The sequence below is a fragment of the Neovison vison genome, chromosome 6 (assembly GCF_020171115.1).
Source record: "Neovison vison isolate M4711 chromosome 6, ASM_NN_V1, whole genome shotgun sequence".
NCBI lineage: Eukaryota > Metazoa > Chordata > Mammalia > Carnivora > Mustelidae > Neogale > Neogale vison.
The window spans coordinates 11991141-12013615 of record NC_058096.1 but is presented as its reverse complement, the minus strand read 5'-3'; the positions used below and the strand labels follow the sequence as shown (position 1 = coordinate 12013615).

At 41.6% G+C, this 22475-nt stretch overlaps 2 protein-coding genes across 3 annotated transcripts in view; both read right to left on the bottom strand.

Annotated features, from left to right (window-relative positions):
- SYNJ1 (synaptojanin 1) overlaps window positions 1–442 on the bottom strand; it is an 87871-nt gene extending 87429 nt beyond the window's left edge. For both annotated transcript variants that reach the window (XM_044251010.1, XM_044251012.1), the window contains exon 1: window positions 345–442. In XM_044251010.1, the coding sequence (XP_044106945.1) occupies window positions 345–442 (98 nt within the window). The remainder of the gene's footprint in view (window positions 1–344) is intronic.
- Window positions 443–8230: 7788 nt separating this feature from the next.
- PAXBP1 (PAX3 and PAX7 binding protein 1) overlaps window positions 8231–22475 on the bottom strand; it is a 33419-nt gene continuing 19174 nt past the window's right edge. Inside the window, exons 11-18 of the mRNA XM_044251009.1 lie at window positions 21186–21385; window positions 20007–20151; window positions 19202–19323; window positions 17517–17593; window positions 17066–17132; window positions 12705–12851; window positions 10602–10756; window positions 8231–8458 (exon numbers count right to left, since the gene is read on the bottom strand). Of these exons, the coding sequence (XP_044106944.1) occupies window positions 8341–8458; window positions 10602–10756; window positions 12705–12851; window positions 17066–17132; window positions 17517–17593; window positions 19202–19323; window positions 20007–20151; window positions 21186–21385 (1031 nt within the window). The 3' untranslated portion in view covers window positions 8231–8340. The remainder of the gene's footprint in view (window positions 8459–10601; window positions 10757–12704; window positions 12852–17065; window positions 17133–17516; window positions 17594–19201; window positions 19324–20006; window positions 20152–21185; window positions 21386–22475) is intronic.

Genomic DNA, 22475 nt, shown 5'->3' with positions numbered 1-22475 from the left:
CCGGGAAAGCGGCTCCTTCCCAGGGGGACGAAGCCGCCCGGCCGCCCAATCCCTCCATTATGCGCCAGAGGCGATGACCCGGCGCCCAGACCGACTTGGTTCCTCTCCCGCGGACAGCCTGACAGCCGCTGTCACCACAGCCCCCCGCCCGACGCAGCGCCCCGCACGACCCGTAGTCTCCTCACAACCCCGCCCGCCCTCCCGAGCCAGGGCTGCCCGCGGTCGCCCCTCACCGTTCCCGCCCAGGCTGCGGCGGGCAGGCTGCTCAGGAAGCGTCCGCCCGCGCGCTAGGCTGCCGGTGGGTCTGGCCGCGGCCGCTCCCCGCCCCCCGCCGGCTTGCTCACCTCTTCCTCCGGCTCCTCCTCCTCCCTCTCCCGCAGCCGCCACCGCCACAGCCGCCGGAAACGTCACTTCCGCTCCAGAGGGCCCATCTCTTCCGCATTGCGCCGCGGCCGGGGGCGGAAGGACCGCCCCTCGGGGGAAAAGGCGGGGCGCCAGGAGGCAGGCCCCGCCCACTCCGAGCCTCCCTGCGGGTCCGAAATGGTAGGCTGTTTACCGGCCTCTCAGTGTAGCCACCTTCGCCTCAGGCGGCGGGTCGGCCAGGTCGCAGCTACGGGTCGGACCGCTGGGGAGCCGGGGACGAGGAGGATCGGCCTCCCTGGGCCCCGCGCGTGGGCTTTTCAGAGCTTACCAGCCCTCCCCGAGGGCGCCAGGGAGGGGCTCTGGGGAAAAGCTTTGGGGACCGGGTACTCATATGTGCCCGAGATGGGTGTCAGGATCACCCCCTGCCGCCCCCAGTGACCTGAGGGCGCGGGGGGGGAGGGCTCGGGACAGCCGAGAGCACGCCCGGCCGACGGGGCGGTGCCCGAAGAGCTGTCCATGGTGTCTCCCCGCAAACGGCGCCCAGGTCCTGTTCCGAGCATCTGGGTAGGTAGCACGAGAAACTCGAGGGCCCGCTTTGGAGCAACTCCCTCGGCCGCCTTTTCTTCTGGAGTGTTCCAGAGCTCTCAGGAACACTACGGGAAGGAGTGCTCCGCTGTACACACGGTGGAGGATCGGAAGTCACAAACCGGACCTCAAGGCCGAGCTGGAACCTGGCTGTACAGAGGCGGCTGTGGCGGGCTCTGCATGGCGAATAGCTTTCGTCAGCGAGGAATTGAACCGAAAGGCGTCTGAGCCTCTCATCTCCTCATTTTTCAACCAGTCATGCTACGTGGCTAATATTCGGGTGTCCCACGGCCTTCTCATTCTCTTTCCACTTCATAGACCTAAATACGAGAATGAAGTCAAAGCCAAGAGGGCCACCAGGAATTGAAATCCTGGAGAAACTGTTTCTGCTTGCCCTCGTTTTTTCTTTACCTCTTCCTCTTCTTGCTTTTATTTTAGCAGCGAAAGCAGAATTTAAATTTGTTGTATTGCACAAACTCATTTCCCCCTCTGGGCCCTGTCATGTGGCTTGATACAACATTTCTTCACCCATTTTAGAGAAGCTGGACCCACTCCGGTTTCAGGACTCCTGAAGCAGCTATCATTCACTAGAAGAGGAACCTTTTCTTTTCTAGAAGGAGATATGCAAAGACACACCGAGTTCTGAGAACTGGAGAGGGTTTCTCATTTAGTACTATTTACTTAGAAAAAGGTTTTGCTCTTAGTAGTGGTTACTGACAGTAGCCTCAGAATTAAACTTATATTAAGAGTCTCTGCTGGACTGTGATTGCTTCCCCCCTAGCCCCCCACCCCCCACAAAAAATCTATTTCAATTAGAGATTGCATTCAACAGAGGAAGTAAATGGGAGTGGGTGGGAATGGAAATTTTCTTATTTGCCTATTCAGTTATAAAGCCTCTCCAGCCCTGAAGGAATGCCAGATGTATGCACCAGAAAAACATATGGAAGGATATTGCTGCGGGAGTGATGTTGATATTATTGAATACTTTGCTTGGGAGTTGTTGTTTTTTATGTTAGCTGAGACCCAGGAAAGAGAAGTTGTTAAAAATTACTCAGTTTCAAGTGGAATTGGAACCTGAAACCAAACATGCCCACCCCTATCCTAAGATCACTTCCACCATGCCTGTCTGAGGCCACACAGGAAACCCCTCCTTCTCAGAGGGTCAGTCATGCATGTTGGGCTCTTCTAGAAGCAGGTGCTCTGCCTGTTTCTGCTTTCCTTTGAATTTGAACTAAGGAGATTAAGGTGAAGGTTTCTTGGTTCTGGGTTTGAATTGCTGTTTCTTCCTTCAGAATGAACTGGAGGGGGAAGGGGTTTTGGTAAGCAGGACTCTTATTCCTAGAGCTGTCTGAAGGCCAGGACTTTTCCAAATCCTTTCAAAATAGATCATTTTAGTCATGAAATAAGCACATGGCCTGGGGTTGAAAAATAAGGGTCATTTTACTAGTGACTTTTATAAAATGTTATTCCTTCTTTTTCTTGTCCTTTTTTACTGATTATACTTGTTACGGCATATGAAAGTAGCTGGACAAATTTTCATCAGATTTGAAGAGTGTGGGGAGGGATGGTGGCTGACTTAAAATACATTATTTTTTTTAAAGATTTTATTTATTTATTTAACAGAGAGAGGTCAGAAGTAGGCAGAGAGAGGCAGACTCCCCTCTGAGCAGAGAGCCCAATGCAGGGCTTGACCCCAGGACCCTGAAATCATGACCTGAGCTGAAGGCAGAGGCTTAACACACTGAGCCACCCAGGTGCCCCTGACTTAAAATACATGTTAAGTGGCACACACAAACTTCTGAGGTCTTAAGGGCCCACAGAGATGAGCTGACACCTTCTTGACCCTTGAAAATGAGCAATGAATGGGGTGCCTGGGTGGCTCAGTGGGTTAAAGCCTCTGCCTTCAGTTCAGGTCATGATCCCAGGGTCCTGGGATCGAGCCCCACATCGGGCTCTCTGCTCCACGGGGAGCCTGCTTCCTCCTCTCTCTCACTGCCTGCCTCTCTGCCTACTTGTGATCTCGGTCTGTCAAATAAATAAATAAAATCTTAAGAAAAAAAAAAAAAGTCCTAGAAGTGAAATTAAAAAAAAAAAGAAAATGAGCAATGAGGCCCGTGGTTGGCTGAAAAAATAGTACATTGTAATCCCTAGACCATGTGAATGTTAATTGATAGGAAAACAAGTCTTTGCTGATGAGACTGAGTTAAGGGTTTTTGAGATTATTTTGCACTACCTGGGTAGGCCCTAAATGCAATCACAACTGTCCTTACAGGGTAGCAGAGAGAAATTAGATACACACACACACACACACAGGGGCAATGTGAAGACAGGAGGAGAGACTAAGGCAGTCTAGGCACAGCTAAAGGATGTCAGCACCCACCTCTAGAAGCCACCGGAGCAGGAAGGATTCTTCCCTAGGGCTTCTGGAGGAACATGGCCTTGCCACCACCTTGATTTTGAACTTCTGGATTCCAGAACTGTGAGAGAATTTCTATTGTTCAAAATTATCCAGTTTGTGATAATTTGTTACAACAGCCACAATCAGTACAAGTTTATGTGTCTTCCCATCAGGAGAGAAACAGAGATTAGCAAAAATCCCAGATAGAGCATTCAGATATGAGCTTCATTAGCTTCAACAAATTGAAGGCAAACACCCGGAGTCGTAAATGCTGATTTTTGACCAAATTCTTTCTCCTACTGGCAATTCTCTGTATGTGAAAATATGTACTCACCTTTTCTATAAGTCAAAAATACTCATATAGGGGGGTGCCTGGGTGGCTCAGTGGGTTAAGCCACTGCCTTCAGCTCAGATCATGATCTCAGGGTCCTGGGATTGAGGCCTGCGTGGGGTTCTCTGCTCAGCGGGGAGCCTGCTTTCCCCTCTCTCTCTGCCTGCCTCTCTACCTACTTGTGACCTCTGTCAAATAAACGAAATATTTTAAAATAATATATAGGGAATATAAATGGCTCAATCTGGTATCATGTCCCCAGTATACTATAGGGTTTCCATAGATATGACTGATTATCCCAATAACATTTTTTTTAAAAGATTTTTTATTATTATTTATTTATTTATTTGAGAGAGAGAGAGTGTGAGAGAGAGCATGAGCGAGGAGAAGGTCAGAGAGTGAAGCAGACTCCCCATGGAGCTGGGAGCCTGATGTGGGACTCGATCCCGGGACTCCAGGATCACGCCCTGAGCCGAAGGCAGTCGTCCAACCAACTGCGCCACCCAGGCGTCCCCCAATAACATTTTTTAAAACTATATCATCAGTACATGACTAGGAATTTTGAGACGTCTAAAATGTGAATTAGTGGTAGGGTCCACATTTCCTTATAGCCTCAATTTTATCAAAAATACTAGAAAATGTTTGGCAAACTTGTGGAACACTAACAGCCCGATCAAGTTACCTTTAACAGGCTCTTGTTCAGTTACATAGACTAGAGCTACATCAGGATCTGCAGAGAGCTATTAGTATATAGAAAGGGATGGTTTTTGAGAGGCAACACAAAAGTAGGTTCCAAAATAGCATTAGCTGTTTGCTTTGTATACGTTTGCAGTAATCAGTGAAGAATAAGGTTTTAAACTAGAAAAAATGGAAACCTTTTAAGAAGATATAGTCAGCTTGAGAGCAGAACTACTTTGAAAATAAAATCAAACAAAAACTTCAAAGACTGAGAAAACTGCTCACACATACCATAGGTAAGGACGTTACCCTAGTGATGATCAGGGAAATTAACACACCAACTCAAGGGATCTCAAGTGAAGGGGGTTGTTTTAATGCCACCCAAGGATTCTCATGGAAACCAGAAGACCTAAGCAATAGCAGGGCTCAGTCTCACTATGAGAGGTGGAGGGTGTTCACCCGTCAACCTAGCTCTTTGTACCTAAGCAGCAGGTGTCTCTGGAATTTCCACACCTAATGCTACATGGGAAAAAAGTAAGTTTCATGGGCAAATTGGTTTTGCAAATCATCTTAAAATGGCTTCTACAGGATTTGTCAAAACTTTCACCTTTCCCCATGTGTTTTGAATCATCTGTTTCTGAAGATTTTTTAAGTAAAAGCCCCCAAACTAAGGACCACAGTCTATCTTCTGAGAAATGCTGTGCTAGGCCTTCTCATTGAGCTGGATGATTGTAACATCCAAGCCCCTGCTGAAGTTAGGTCTGCCAGGGCTAGAGGAAAGCCAGTATAAAATTACTGGGGCGTGGAGGTCTGGAAGCAGGCCAGGGACCAGTCAACATTGCACTTCAAAACCAACTTCATAGAAAGATTTTTAGTTCATCCGCCTTTGCCAGTAGGCTGAAGCCACACTCAGCAACTGTGCACCCGCTATCCATACACTTTGAAGGGCAGTCTCCAAAGCATCTTGGACAATAACAGCCTTATCAGAGCATAAAGCCTCCCAAACATTCAGAGACATTATATTGTTCTCGCTACACGCAGAAGTTCTGGTGTTTTAACTATTCTTATTTTCATTTACTTGAAACGGCAGACCAAAATCTTGTTATAATTGGTGAATCGGGAGTCCCTTTACTCTATGGACATTACCATGCTAAAGATGGATTCTTGTAACAATACAGAACCACTACAATGTAGCAGCCTACAACATTGCATTTTGCAGCTCTACATCTGACCATTTTTAGAAGGCTTTCATGGTTTCAAGGGAGATTAGCATTTTTAAAATTTAAATTCAATTAATTAGCATATCATGTATTATTAATTTCAGAGTTAGAGTTCAGTGATTCATGAGTTGTATAGAACACCCTGTGCTCATTATATCACATGCCCTCCTTAATGGCCAATCACCCTGTTACTGCATCCCCCTCCCCGAAATTAGCATTTAAAACAAAATGAGGCACTTTCGAAACTCATGCAACTGTATGCACTCAAATTTAAGAGGGTTAACTTTACTGTTTATAATTTATACCTCAACAAACCTGGCTTTAGATTTTAGCATACTCTCATGAGGAAAGTGCTCACTGTGAGGTTACGTAATCTGGGGGCCAGTTCCAAGAGAGGATGTTATCACCACCACAGGCAACTATGACTCAAGTCAACTGAAGGCCTCTGGGAGATGACGAGGAACATACTGGAGAGATTAGAAGTTGGTATAGGAGACCTGAAATTGCCCCTCCCCAAATCTCCCACAAGGAGACCCTGGGCACCTATGATTGAGTGCAGTGGAAAGACCAAGGCCAGCTCCTGGAGACCTAAACTCAGAACTGCAACTCTGGGTTGAGGAGTTCCCATCAGCCTTGCTGAGCTTTCTTAGTCTTGCATCTGAGACTTAAATCTTCCCACACTTGCTTCAGATGTCATGCCTGCCTCATGATCTTGCAGCTGTGGGGCTCTCCCGGCCCATCTCCTCCATCTCCTTCGCCTTTCCCCCTCAATGATCTGCTGTATTATCTAATGCTAGCTCTTCGACGGCTCCCTAGAGGACTGGAACTCAAGGGTTATTTCTCCTCCCACTCCCTTCTTTGGCTGAGGGCTGTTCTCTGGGACATTATCTGGTGGACACTCCAGCCTGTTGCACAGGCCGAGAAAGAGCCCTCAGGCAGAACTTCGAGTGCCTGCAGGACCCCAGCAGGTCCTCGGGGGACATGGGTGGGGCTCCACTAGCACGTGCTGTAAGGTCGCCAGCAGTCTTTGGGACTGTGGTTTATATTGCCTCAATAAAATAGCTTTCCTTTTCAAAAACTCCTCTCACCAATTTTGGAGTTAATTCAGAAGACGGATCTAAAAGGAAAAACTGAAGAAGCAAACCTTTAGCTTTATTAAAATGTCACCCCTATCTTTTGCCAATTCCCTTCATAAGAAACAATATACTGTGGCTATTTCAGGAACAAAACTTCTTCCAGCTGATATAGGAGAGCTACTTGTTTTATGCACACATCTACGCTGAATTCACCTTCCATCAAGGTCCCTGTGTGGTATTCAAACCCATGCCTGAAACCAAAACAGCCTGAGGGCTTGCACAGGATAAAGTCTCCAAGCTTACTGCAGAAGTCCTTAAAAAGCAGACACAGGAAAAATCACCAGTCGAACGGGCTTGGAAACACAAATTTAAGGCACACATGTTGCGCGTGTCCTCTGTATACATGTTTATATGTTCTTTTGACGTTCTCATTTGAATTCTATTTAGTAGGCCACTACTGTGGAACAGAATGAATATGTAGTGGTAAGGAAAGTTCCTACAATAAAGATAACACTGATGAAGCACTTACGAGTGCACGACACCGTTATAAATATGATTTGACCCGGCCAAGGGTACTCACACTACTAGTCTATGTTAGAGTCATATGAAATGCTCTAAAATCAGTCACCAGCAAAATACAACAAAGGATCTATTTAAAAATTAATTTAATGCTTGGCTAAAGCTTAATTACATATATAATTATCAAACAATAGTCCTTAATTTCCAAAAAGTTCCTCTTTTGAAAATCACAGAATCAGAAAGCATAAACTTTAAAACAAGTTCTCTGAATATTTACAACATGGTATAAACATTATAGAAGACCAAGGATATTAAATTGCCTGGGTGTAGCTAATCAGCAAGGCATATTCTTTATTGCATATATAACTCACATATGTGGGATTTTAAATAAAATGACAGACTACTAAAATTCAAATGCATGTATTTTTGTAAGCCGGTCAGGGGGTAAAATCATGAGATAGGACAGTCAGCCCAAAACCATGCAGTGAGGTTTGTGGGGCTCTTATTTCCCAAAGTTAAGCTTCTGTGTTCTCCTCAAAAACCCATGTTGCATATATTATTTAGAGTTCATATTCAACCCATATTTGACCATAACGCTGATTCAAGGAAAAAAGTTTCCATTCACCCAATGACTAAGTCCACACTCGACTCTCAATTTTAAGGCAGCAAAGCTACAGTGATAGCAACTGCTAACCGGAAGGTAATGAACACTTAGTCACTTGCCAGCCCTTTTGTTGCAACAGTGTAGTAATTTCCCTAAGACAATTTGCTACTGAATAATTTTCTGCTGTGAAAAGGCTTACTCTGTAGAAAAACACCACAAATTTCCAGTGTGAAAGTTAACTCCATGGTGGTATAAATATATATATGCATAATTACACAATTTACACTGCACACATCGTTTACAGAGAACAATGAACTGAGAGGGTTAATCTGAATGACCATATAAAATAGTTCTGTAAACAGAGTATGACAGGCAGTAAGGAAAACATGAATAGGCTTCCTAGAAATAATGTGAGTTCCATTCATTCCAAAGAAATTGCATTTAAGGACACAGTAATGAATATTAATGTTCTTTGTATTAAAACAAGAATCAGTATTTTACAGTTTAAGAAACTTTACATATATACAAAATTTATACACTGGGAATGGTATTAAAGCAAACAGGGTCTATTTTCCTTCAATCAAAGACTTAAATTCTTTCACATTGTGGTCACTTGCAACTGACATAGCATGATCCAGAGCGCGAACACTTGCAAGGAGTTTTACTATCTGTTTTATGTTTTCCCTAAAAAAAAGGAAAAAAAAATGGCAACATCTTATTAATTAATACAAAAGACTTCAAAGGAAAATTTGTTACTGACTTTATGGCCACTTCTGAGGTTTGCGATCCATTTTTTCGAGCATACATTTTTAAAACGACAGGTAAGCAAGCCATAGCACGTAAAGAAATAAAATAAATTTATCCATATAAAACAAAACTTGTATATGTTTAAATGACTAGCCTGGAGACCAAGTATCCACTTTCCAAAATATAAACACCCCAAAATTTCATTCAATGATTTCCATTGATATCTAGAAAAAAAAGAAAGCAGTCTATTGCTGAATTACTTTAGAGCCCTGCCTCCCATTCCCTCCCAAACCAGAGTCCCAGGGCTTTCCGAACGTATCTAGAACACAAATGTGTTTGTGTGTTTCAGCCCCAATCCGGCATCATCTCCGCTCTTTAGCCTCAAGTCACTAAGAAAGCATAAGCTGGCTTCCTCTGTCACCCCAGCCAGCTGTCACTCTGAATAGGCCTCAAATTTCAGCATATATCGAAATTACCTAGAGGGTTGGTGAAACACAGATCACCAGGCCCTACCCGCAAGAGGTCAAATTCAGTAGGTCTGGGGTGGGGCCTGAGAATCTGCATTTCTAACAAAGCTCCCAGGTGATGCTGGACACTGCTGATCCAGGCACCACTTTAAGAAGGACCGTTTCAGGGGCGCCTGGGTGGCTCAATTAGTTAAGCGTCTGCCTTCAGCTCATGTCATGATCCCAGGGGTCCTGGGATCAAGCCCTGCATTCTCCCTCTCCCTCTACCACTCCCCCTGCTTGTGCTCTGTCAACGAAATAAAATCTTAAAAGAAAAAAAAAAAAAAGAATGACTGTTTTAACAGTTGGAACCCTGGTGAGAAACAGCACACAATGTGACATTATTAGCTGTTTCTTCTCTGCAAAACTGTAGCAAGCAGCTTTTAGGGAAGGATTAGATTTGCAAAATTTTATAACCCACAGGGAACCTACTTTATGGGCTCTGCACACAGCAGATGCTTATCATAGGTGCTGAAGTTCTTTTTTTTTTTTTAAAGATTTTATTTATTTATTTGGCAGACAGAGATCCAAGTAGGCAGAGAGAGAGAGGGGGAAGCAGGCTCCCCACCGAGCAGAGAGCCCGATGCGGGACTCGATCCCAGGACCCTGAGATCATGACCTGAGCTGAAGGCAGAGGCATTAACCCACTGAGCCACCCAGGCGCCCCTGAAGTTCTTTTCTGTAGAAAAGTGAATCCCCTTTGTTGATACTTAACTTCCCAACAAAAACAGTTAAGGATATATAAATCAAAATGACCCAGGCTAAGGATGAAGTTAAAATATAAATCAAAATTTACCTGACAAAATATTTTACCACTAAAATCTTTACTATCTACTTGGTTTTAACTTTATTGTAAGAGGTAGCAAATTTTCTCAAGAAAATAAGGTTTTTGCATGGAAGGGAAATGAGGAAAAAGAAAAACGTTTTGTTAGAGGGATATGACTAATGGTGTATATTCTAAAAATGAAAACTATAACATTAGGAAGAATATATCAAATGAAACTTAAAAAAAAAAAAAAAAGAAGAATGGTTCATTTATTCTTTTCTTCCTTGCTACCCCTGGTAAAATGTATGTACAAGCTGCTCCCCAAAGTCATGAGTGATGACCTTTAGTATATGATATGGATAAAGGAAAACTCCACACAGAGCACAATTGTCCCAAAACTGGCATATAACTTTTCATATACTTAAGTTTCAGTGACTAGCTTTTTGAGGGTTTACATCTATATAATGAACCTCCAGAGATTAAGATCCATGACACTCTTAAGAGCCTGAAATCTCCCCTAATTCTTGAAGGAAGGGGACCTAGAAAACCACAGTTCATTCATTTGCCTTAGAGCTGGTGCTTATCAGAAGTCCTTCCTAATACCTTCATAAATAATACACTGAAAAAAAAAATAGGTAAAACTGAAAAAAGAAAAAATCATGGTTCTTTTTGGTGGTTTCCAATACCAAATCAATGCACAGTTTAAAGTAAAACATAAACATGACTCTAAGACATTTTAATAGTACTAAATGTGACAAAAACTGAAGACTCTAGATTACCATTTCATTGAACAATTACAGAAAATTACCTTGCATTTCTTTTTTCCACATCGGAACACCCGATACTGTTTCTATAGATTGTGTCGGCTAAGTGTACAAGGTACCGACAGAAGTTTTCTAACTGAGAAATAGTTCTTTCTCCTTTCAGGTTCATGAACCACTGCTTTGGGAAACAGTTTATTACCTATGGAGAAGAAAGACATAAAATAAAACAATTAAAACAAAATAAAGTATCTAAAACCTGAACCTAAACAACAAGGATTATATGTGTAACTAAAGGCCTGCTATTGAACTATACATAACCAATTGCTTTGACAGGATATTCTTTTAAACCTGACTTTCCATATTAACTATACAAATAAACCTGAATATATCTGTATTTTTAATTTCAACAGATAGGTACTCAAAACAAAAGATAAATAACCTTCAATATTTAAGTAAATTAGGGACATAAAATTGATAACCAAATGCTTCATTTTACTGTATTCCAGGAAGCCCTAAAGGAACTGAATTGTCCTTTTATCAGTAGCTTTTGATATAAAAACATGTGCAGCATAAATATCACACTGTAGCCCCTCCCCATCCCCACCAATTTAGTGAGGAGGCACCCGTGCTGGCCCAGAGTGGGGTCAAGAGAGCACTGCACCAGGGGAGCAGCTTAGGGCAAGAACAGGGCACGAGGCTGGTACAAAATCCAAGCAAGCCAAGGCTGAATGCACCAGGGTGAGGGCAGTGTATTAGCAGGAGTCAGTCAAGTGGGCAGAGAAGGCTCCCCACTAAAGAACCCAGGCGTGCTTGGAGAAATGACTGATTCCCGGGCTGGAGTCAACCAAGCAGATGAGCCCGGAACATCATGCGCCAGGAAGCAAGAAAGTGCTCCCCCAAATTGAGATGACATGTTACAAGGTCACGGAGGGACCTCAAATGAAGGGAATCAAATGAAATCTGGGACAGTTTCTGCCAAAGATGCAGAATCTGAATCCAATCATGAAAATATCCAACAAACCCAAGCTGAGGGACACTCTGCAAAATATTCAGCCCATCATCTTCAGAAATGTCAAGGTTTTGCAAAGGTCAAGGAAAGACAAAAACTCTTCCAGATTAAAGGAGACTAAGGAAGACATGACAATTAAATGCCAAGAATGATCTGGGAACTTCTTTCGCCAAGAATGTTATATTATTGACATAACTGACAAAACCTCAATAGTCTCAAAGCTTAGCTGTCAGTAACAGATCAATGATGATGATGGTTACATTGTAATTATATGTAAGAACATCCATGTACGTATGAACAGACATAAAAGTATTTGAGGCGAAGGAGTACCATGTTAGAAACTTACTTTGACATGGTGGAGGGGAAAAAAACTTTGTATTGTACTTGCAAATTTTCTTTTCTGTTTCAAAAATTTTTTTTTAAAAAGAGAAATTGGGAGTGCCTGGCTGGACCTCTTGGTAGAACATATGACTCTTGATTTAAGGGTGGTAGGTTCAAACCCCATGTTGGATACAGAGATCACTTAAGAATAAGATCTTGGGACGCCTGGGTGGCTCAGTGAGTTAAAGCCCCTCTGCCTTTGACTCAGGTCATGATCCCGGGGTCCTGGGATCCAGCCCCGCATCAGGCTCTCTGCTCAACAGGGAGCTTGCTTCCTCCTCTCTCTCTCTCTGCCTGCCTCTCTGCCTACTTGTGATCTCTGTCTCTGTCAAATAAAAAAATAAAATCTTAAAAAAAAAAAATCTTTAAAAAATAATAGTAATAAAAAAGATGAAGCTCTGTAACTCCTATAAAGTAGAAAACAAAATAAAATTAAAATTATTTCTTAAATGAGAAAGGGACTATACATCCAACTATTAAAAATTTATTATTCTAGAATTATAACTTTTATTACTACCTGCCAAAATAATGATATAATAGATATACAGAAGGACAGATACAAATGTTGCAGTACACATTTTTATGTAAAAAATGATGAGGGGGTTCAGAACTACGTGGGAAACAAACTATCAACATTACACCAAGGTCCATAATCAAAGGACTTACAATAAAATTCTAAAATCTCTCTTCTAATAAAGGATACAATTCATTTTAATTTACATGCTTTAAAAATTACAACACATGTCATTTAACTCACATTTTGGGCTTTTTTGATGCTGTCATCTCCATATTCTGAATTCTGAAAAGCCATGAGAATGTATCTATTTAATAAACCATCTATTGACAATTCCTGAAGAGTTTTATTCGAGAAAATGCCATACCACTGAAGAAAATTCCCTAATAGCTAGAAAGAGAAAAGAAAATTATTCTCCCTCATAATGAGATATAATTGACATACAACATTATATAAGGTATACAATATACTGATATGATCTAAGTATATATTGTGAAATCAACACCACAGTAAGGTTATTATCCCTCATCTATTTTTTACCCTTGTGATGAGAATTTTTAAGATCTACTCTCTCAGCAGCTTTAAATATACAACACATTATTACTACCTATAGTCACTATGTTGTATATTACATACACACAGAATTATTTTACCTTGTAACTGGAAGTCTGTACTTTTTGACCCCTTCACCTAATCCCCCAACCCTGGACTCCCCACTTCTGGCAACCACACACATCAGACCTGTTTCTAGAAGGCACTGTTAAGCAACTAAATTAAGTCAAAGAAAACAGTTACAGAGTAAAACTACCTTATGAAATACACTGGACCATGTTTTGCTGAAGTACTAATTAACAGGCCTTTTTTTTTTTTTTTTAAAGATTTTATTTATTTATTTATTTGACAGACAGAGATCACAAGCAGGCAGAGAGGCAGGCAGAGAGAGAGGAGGAAGCAGGCTCCCTGCCGAGCTGAAAGCCCGATGCAGGGCTTGATCCCAGGACCCTGAGATCATGACCTGAGCCGAAGGCAGAGGCTTTTAACCCACTGAGCCACTCAGGTGCCCCCTAATTAACAGTTTTAAAGGGTCCCAAAGTTACCTCAAATGACAGGATATGAATTTTAAGCTTTAATTAATTAAGATTAACTAAGACATAAATAGCCACACAGGGCTAGTGGCTACTTTATAGGCCAGTGCAAAAACACAACATCTTCCATTGTGATACCAAGTATTGCTGGGCAAGCGCTGATCCTTCAATAAATGTTCTTCATTCAAAACCATGCTTAAGCGAGTCCTAAAGCCATCCACAAGAAGATGGAATTCTCCTTTTGACCACAACACGGCATCTTTACCAGATCTCGCAAACCTGAACTGAGCTATGTCACTTCAACTGCTCAAGCTCAACACATGCAAATTAGAAGCCAGTATTATAAAATGAGAGTTCCCAACCCACCCACCATAAAAATTCCCAAGTTTCTCAGTATTTCTCAGTTCAGTTCGTGGTAACATTATCCAATCAACTGACTAGGTCAGAAATCTGGATGTCATTCTTCACCTCTCCCTCAAGTTGTTTGACCACCTCCATCCACTGTGTTCATTTCTCTCAGACCCTGTTGCCGCCCCCTAATCCAAGCTGCCATCATCACCTCCTGAACCTCACAGTTCCTCAATGATCATGAGCATTAGCTCTGGAGGAGTCTTTCTCAAGCAGGGCTCTGAGAGAAATTAAACCTACAGAAAAGAATTTGAATGACTCCTTCCTTAATTTTCCCAAAGATGGTACAGCAAGTACCATTCTAGATGCAGGGAAAAGAGAATTCACTACGCTCAGTGGAGGACTTGGGGCATTAGGTATTGATTATTTCACAGACCCCAGCTGAGAAGATCTCATCAGTCAGACTGGCCTCAGTTAGACTCCCATTTCTACACCAAACAAAGGAATGATTTGGGCTGGTTATTCTGTGCCTACCCTCACAGGACTAGAGTGAGAATAATAGTGTCTAGTTATAGGCTACTGTGACAATTCAGCAAGATAAACAATAAAGGGTGTGGCACAGTGCTTGGCACACAGTACATCCATAATAAATTTTCACTGCTTTGATCCATTATCCATACAACAGCCAGAGTAATCTTGATAACGGCAATTTGTAAATGCCCTTTCCGTGACCAATATTAAATTTTCAAGAAAGGTACACAAGCAATTCAATACAGACAGCCTTAGCATTATTTATAATAGTCAAATTATGGAAGCAGTCAACTGTCCATAGATTGATGAGTAGACAAAGAAGATCTGGTTGTGTATCCACACCCCACCCCCATAATATTATTCAGCCATCATTAAGAATGAAATCTTGCCATCTGCAACATGGATAGAGCTACAGAGTATAATACTAAGTAAAACTAAGTCAGCCAGAGAAAGATAAATACAATTTTTCTCACGTGGAATTCAGGAAAACAAACAAGCAAAGGAAAAAAAAAAGAAAGAGAGAGAGAGACAAACGGAGAAACAGACTTAACTATAGCGAACAAACTGATGGTCCCCAGAGAGAAGGCTGGGGAGAGCGGGCTAATGAGTCAATCAGGTGATGGGGATTAAGGAGTGCATACATCATGATGAGCACTGAGCAATGCATAGAATGGCTGAGCCACTGTACTGTACACCTGAAACTAATACAACGCTGTACGTCAACTATACTGGAATTAAAATAAAAATTTTAAAAATTAAAAAAAAAGTTGGCCTTTTCAATAAACAGTTCTGGAACAAATGAAGTTTAATCCAGGCCCCATACCTTAGGTAGAAATTAAGTCAAAATGGATCATGGACCTGAAACCATGAACTATCTACATGAAAGGATAGGAGAAAAACTCTGGTCTTGTGTTAGGCAAAGACTTCTTAGGTATGACACCCAAAGCACAACCCATGACAGGAAGAAGTGATAAACCAGACGGCATCGACATGAAGAACTTCTACACTATGGGAATGAAGACAAGCCACACAGGAGAAAAGCAAAACTCTACAATCCATACACCTGATATGAAGAATTTGTATCCAGAATACAGGACTCAAAGCTCAGTAAGACGATTTTTAAAAATGCAAGATTTGGGCACCTGGGTGGCTCAGTCAGTTAAGCGTCTGCCTTCAGCTAAAGTCATGAGTGATCCTAGAATCCCTGAGGCTGGCTCCCTGCTCAGCAGGGACAGGGAGTCTGTTTCTTCCTCTCTCGCTGCCCCTCCCCCTGCTCTGCCTCTCAAATAAAGAAATCTTTAAAAAAAAAATGCAAAAGATTTAAACAGATACTTCACTAGAGAACATATACATATAGCAAATAAACACATTGAAAACATGCTCAACATCGTCAGTCATTTAAAGAAACACAAATTAAGACATTATAACAAGACCACTACACACCTAGTAGAATGATGCCAAAAAAAAGACAACAAAAGAAACATCAATCCAAAACTGACAATACCAAGTGTGGTACGTGGTGAAAATGAGGTATAATTAGATAGCATTAATATATTGTTGATATGAAAACCAGCTTTGCGCCAGTACTTATCCAAATGAAATGTCAGCTCACATACCCAGAAAAAGCCACTATGCAAATGCTTACAGCAGCTTTAATTCATAATCACTCCAAACTGGAAAAAATCCATTATTCCTCAATTGGGGAAAAGATTAAAAAAAAATATAGCAACTTGTGGCATCATCTACCTTACAAAGGAATACTACTTAGCAGTAAAAGAGCTTAACCACCAGTAACAGATGACAACACTGACAAATTTCAAAAAATTATGTTAAGTGAATGAAGCCAGACTAAATAATTCCATTCATAAGGCACCTTTACAAAGAAAACCACAGGACAAGAAAAAGGGGTGGCCATGGTACAGCAGTGGGCTTGACTACAAAGGGACATGGGGAATTTGGAAGATAGAAGAAGTGTTATGCATCTTGATCTAGACAGTGAACACAGGTCTGTATGTAAATTACAGCTCCTATACCATCTGGGAAGTTCCTCTCCCCCGCCAAGTCTGGCCATCTTGGACTTTTCTCAGTTTGTCTAGCATACGCTGCTCTTCCTTACCTCAGGGCCAGCCTACTGACTCTTCTGGTCTAATAATCCAAATAGCACTTCCTCGGGGCAGGCAGGGATCTTCTGTGACTCACCAGTCAAGGTCTCTGTGCCCTTATTCTATGCTTCGATTCTACCTTGAATTTCTCCTTTCAGGATTCACCACACCTGGGATAATACTGGTTTGCTGCCTACTATGCTGGATTATAAACTCCACGAAGGTTCCACCTCGGTCATATTCAACGCTATATTCCCTAACCTAGAAAAGTAACTGGTATTCTACTTGCTGAATAAAGAACTGTGGCTTAGCAAGGCATTTTGCTGGCTAGTTTGGACCTTGCTTTGGAACTCAATATATTTTCTTATGTGGAAACATCACACCTGAATATACTTTTGGAATAAAATTAGTTTGTAAAATGGAGTTTGTATACATACGTCAATCTAAGCCTACAGATTTTCTTAAAGAGCAAAATGCCTTCCAAAATATCCGAGTCAAACAAAATCTGAAGTCTTTTAGATAGCCTAGAGACACATACCTTAACTGAAGACCAAAACTGTCGTTGAAAAAACAAGTAAGGCCCAGAATTTTTATTTTCCAAGACACTAAGAGAAAAAGAAAAACATGAGCAAATATTTTATATGTTAAGTGCCATCTGATTCCTGGAAAAGATTTCTACAAGTAAAATAGCTGAATAAAAGAAATTAAGTAATTTTTCAAATTTTCAAATAATTATATTCCAGAAGACAGGTTTTAAAAGAAAATGGAAATTTACTAAGAGACACAAAAGGAGAACAAAGAGCGTTACTTGCTTTAGTCTGCTTAACAGAACAATTCTTCCACTGAGCTAGTCTCTTTGGGTTACAGGTTTACACTAAATAGGTATGGTTTGTATTTTGAGCTACCTTTAGTTGTTCTAGAACTTAAGAGGCCTTCTCTGGAAGATAATGGAAAATATTACCATCTTTAACGTTCTGAGAGTTACTTACTTTTTGGGATATAAGGGCATGAAAACATCATCATCTAAAGTTCTCCTCATTCTTAGTAAGAGGGCTTTTAGGTACACCTAAAGAATTAAAAACAGAGCACACTTATATAAGAGTTATGGTAAAACTTAAATTTTAATCTAAATCAGTATTCAATTGCAAGTCAACAGTCTTCTCCAACTTCTTTGCCTTCCTCACTTGAAGGCATTAAGGTCTTTAATACTCACTACTCCCAGTTCAGCACTCAACTACCAGGCACTGAAGCCACTTAGAAATCTAAGAACCCTTCAGCTACTAAATATATATCACTAAGATTTAAAATCAAACACATAATCTTCTTCTCAAAAGGAAAATGTGAAATGAAAATGATAATGGACAGCACCTTGTCCAGGGTGCCTGGATGGCTTAGTCAGTTAAGAGCCTGCCTTTGGCTCAGGTCATGATCTCTCTCTAGGCCCTGGGACCGAGTCCTACATTGGGCCCCTTGCTCAGTGGACAGCCTGCTTCTCCCTCTCCCTCTACAGCCCTCACTCAAGCCTTCTCTGTCTCTTTCTCTCAAATAAATAAATGAAATCTTTAAAAAAAAGGAAAAAAAAAAAAGAGCACCCTTTCTGTGTTTAAATTGCTTACTTAAAAATGCACGAAGTGATAGCAACAATCTAATGTTTGAAAACTAATTGTTTGTTTGTTTTTAAGGATTTATTTATTTGACAGAGATCACAAGTAAGCAGAGAGGCAGGCACAGAGAGAGGAGGAAGCAGTCTCCCTCCTGAGCAGAGCCTGATGCGGGGCTCGATCCCACGACCCTGGGATCATGACCTAAGCTGAAGGCAGAGGCTTTAACCCACAGAGCCACCCAGGCGCCCCAGAAGACTAGTTGTTTTAAAATATTTTAACAGTTAAATCATCAACGGTTACCCATTCTAGTAGTTTTACTTTTTCTTTTTCCCAAAAAAACCCCCAAAACAGTTCTTAAAGGGATTTCTGATTAGTGGGAAGTGGGGAAGTGAGAAAGATGAGGGGCTACCTGGAGTAATGACATCCCCTTGCCAGAAAGAGTTGAAAATTAAAAATGATTATCTCAAATCTCATATATTTCGGGCTATAAAGAACCAGAGGGCCTGAGGGAATCAGATTTTCTGGCAAGTCTTAGAATATAACCACTCATTCCGTCAACTCTTGCTCATTTTTTAATTTTTAAAAAGACTTTATTTATTTGCAAGAAAGAGAGAGAGTGTACGTGTGCGCAAGAGCAGTGGGGAGAGGAAGAGGGAGAGGGAGAAGAAGACTCCCCGCCAAGCAGGGAGCTGGACACAGGGCTTGATCCCAGGACCGTGAGATCATGACCTGAGCTGAAGGCAGCCGCTTAACCAGCTGAGCCCCCCAGATGCCCCAACTCTTGCTCATTTTTGAAAGAAGAGGGGAGGATGGGGCCCCTGGGTGGCTCAGTGGGTTAAGCCGCTGCCTTCGGCTCAGGTCATGATCTCAGAGTCCTGGGATCGAGTCCCACATCGGGCTCTCTGCTCAGCAGGGAGCCTGCTTCCCTCTCTCTCTCTCTGCCTGCCTCTCTGCCTACTTGTGATTTCTCTCTGTCAAATAAATAAATAAAATCTTTAAAAAAAAAAAAAAAAAAAAGAAAGAAGAGGGGAGGAAAAAAACCTTTCACAGATAATAAACCATTAAATTACCTGTGTATTTTTGTTTTCTGCATTCACTACTGAAGGATATCCATTTATTAATTTTAGTGTAATTCCAACCATTCTTGAAGTCTGTGTTGTAGAAAAAGGGTCCCACATATTTTCAGCTATTACTATGAAGAGAAAAGTAGGATGTGTTGAGACACAGAAGTAAATTGCAGCAGACTCAGACCGGCTGTCAAGCAGTCCTCAACTTACAAACGCCAATCCTGATTTACTTTTTCTCTCTCTAGATATAAGGGCCACTCTTCTTTGTCCTCTTAACTGTGGGAACGTTGAAGATTAGGCAAATGTGGGGAGGACATAGATTCATTCTATTCTCTGCTGCTGGGTGATTTACTAAGATTGGCAGGGAAGAAAGGATTTCTATATCCTAGAATATGCCTCAGCATCCAGAATTCCTAATTAAACTTGAAACTCATTTTTAATATTTCGAATAGGTTCCCATACCAATGATTCCTAATCTTTTTTGAGAAATTGATGGAACTAATGAAATTTCTCCCCAGGAAAACGCATATTCCCCCTGCCAAAACTGTGTTCAGTTTTGCTTTAGGTAGTGCTTAAGAGTTTCTAAAATCCATCTATGGATCAATTACTGCCTCCAACTCTAGGCCCACCCCGAAGTGGGCTCCAGTCCTAGGTTAAGAGATGTCCATCCTTTAGCCATCTCTGAACCCAGTGGTTATTTTATCATTTGTAATATAACTTCCATGAGGGAATATGTTCTCGTTAAAAACTTGTAAAAACAGATTTGGAAAACTCATGTGTTTAAATGTTCAAATTCAGAAATCTCTACCTGTTAGTTTCGGAAGAATCACCTTTTCCACAATGGTGGGCAGCAGCGCAATGTCTACATCATCTTTCTCTTGCTCTCGTTCTTCACAACCATAAAACAGCAAAGATTCAAACCATAGCATATTCTCAAAGTCACGACATTTTGCCTAGGAAAAAAGAGTATTAAAAGAGAAACATTTAAAATGCTTGCGATTCTTGCCTCTAGCCCTGGTTAAGAGGAACTCAGGAACAGGATTTAACCTTCAGTCGTAAACAACTAAAGACAAACTACATGAAACATCCATTTTCAGACACTGGATACACGCAGTACAGGACTATGACCTATAGTCATACAGGTCATAGAGAGAGAGAGCATCAAATGAGGTGAACCCCTGGAGGGAGGGCGGAACAGGGTAGGGGGGTCAGAGGCAGAGCAATCTCGCTTAGTTGTGGAGACAAGCACTGGAGTTCAGGGAGGCCAAGACAGTTGGAAGCTGTGGGGCAGAAGAGAAAAAGAACTCCAAAATGCACACAGGTCCCCTTGACCTCTGCTGTGTACTAAGACACACAGGCACAGGGTGAAACTCCACAAGGTCTGGCAAAGAACAACTGCCAGCTGGGGGCCAAATGGTTCAGTTTTTTCAGTTGTTTCCAGGGCTGCAACCTCAGCCCTCTTCTCCTTACAGTCTACACATTCAACCCAGCTAATCTCACTCATGCCCATGGCTCCGTCCACCTGCAGGTAACCTCCAAAACCCTCTCTTAAACATGATCACTACACATATATAGGACCTTTATATACCAAGCCACCAGGTCCTCTTGATTCCACCTCCTAAGTTTGTCAATTTGACTCTCCCAATTTCCATTACCCCCGAACTCAGTTCAGGTCCTCATTTCACATCTGCCTCACCCAGCTTTCCGAAGAGGTTCCAAGATTTTCTAGGATCAAAGGACCAAGGTCTGACTATCCATTCACGTTCATATCTCAGTGTCACTACATGTCAATTTAGTTAACTGAGAGAAGCACTGTGTGGAACTTGAAAGTCACAAAGGGCTCTCTTGAGAAGGAAGGGAGCGTAAAGATCATGACATTATACAATTTGTATTACAGCCCTGTGCCCAACCTCCCCTCTAGCTTTGAGGTTAAAATTACCCAGGTACCATGTTATGTTGCTTTGTACTAGTGACACAAGCCACTCACTTCAAGAGGAGTCCAAGTGAGAAGCTGCAGCCGTATAAGGGGGTTGAATAGCTTTGGCAAACAAAGACCGATGTAAGCATCCTTGTAGGACAAATAGTATTTTGAACGCCATGCCTCAAACTGGGACTTAATACAGTCGATTGAATAGAAACTTTCAAGGACATCTTCAAAAACCTTGCTGGACTCTTTTGAAATGCGATCTAAAGACAAAAATAAAAACAACAAAAATCCCACAGAGAACCGTTACTTAGCATGTAGAAGAAAAAACACAATTCAGTATTTTCAGCATAACTTCAGTATCAGGTAAACTCATTAACAGAGAAATCATTACTAATCACAACTTAACAGAAAGCATAAACAGAAGTAAGTTTAGGTTTCAAATGTCTATTATGCAAACCAGAGTACAGGCAGTGCTCATGTGCATGGCATGTACCAGGGCTCATGTGCATGTACCATTTCCGGTCCCCAGAGTTTAGTTAAATCCCACTTGTCCCCCAACTAGTCAGTTCAGTTTTCAGGTACTGCGGAATATTAACCAAGAGTAATTACATGATGTAATTGCTCTTCAGTCCACAAATCCCTGTATAAATATCAGATGCGCATCATGATCAGTGATCAAGTCTAATCAAGTCTTCAGACCTAAACAGCAGCTTACATAGAAATATGTGAATGGAAAAATTAATACTATGAGGAAACAGAAAAATCTAGAATTTAGAATGTAGGAAGTTCAGCAAGATAAGTGGCCTGGTCTCTTAAAAAACTCAATGTCTTAAACAAACAATGGGGGTGCGTATATGTGTAAGGTACTCATGGACATTCATTAATTCTAGGGGGAAAATGCAACCACCAAAAGTGGGGCAAGAACTCTTGTATGAATCCTGGTTTGGAAAATACAGAATAATCCACAAAAACAGTCCCAAGAGTTTTGTTTTGGGGGAACTGCTACTAAACAGACACAATATAAAGAACTTTTAGTTAAATATGCTCAAGTGTTTAAAGTATCATGGTGTCTACAGGCTACTTTCAAATGGTTCAACAATACACACGCACGCGCGCGCGCGGACACACACACACACATCCTTCAAAAAGTTAAGGCAAACTTGGTTAAATGATGGTAAGAACTGTTGAATCTGGGTGACAAGTACATGGGTGATCACTGTGCTATTCTTTCTAATTTCTGTTTAAAAAGATTCAGTATAAAAAATGGAAGAAAAATAGACTTCTTCAACTAAGTTCCAAATGGCTTGCAGCCAACAGAATTCCAAATAATCACAACCAGCGGTGGGAAAT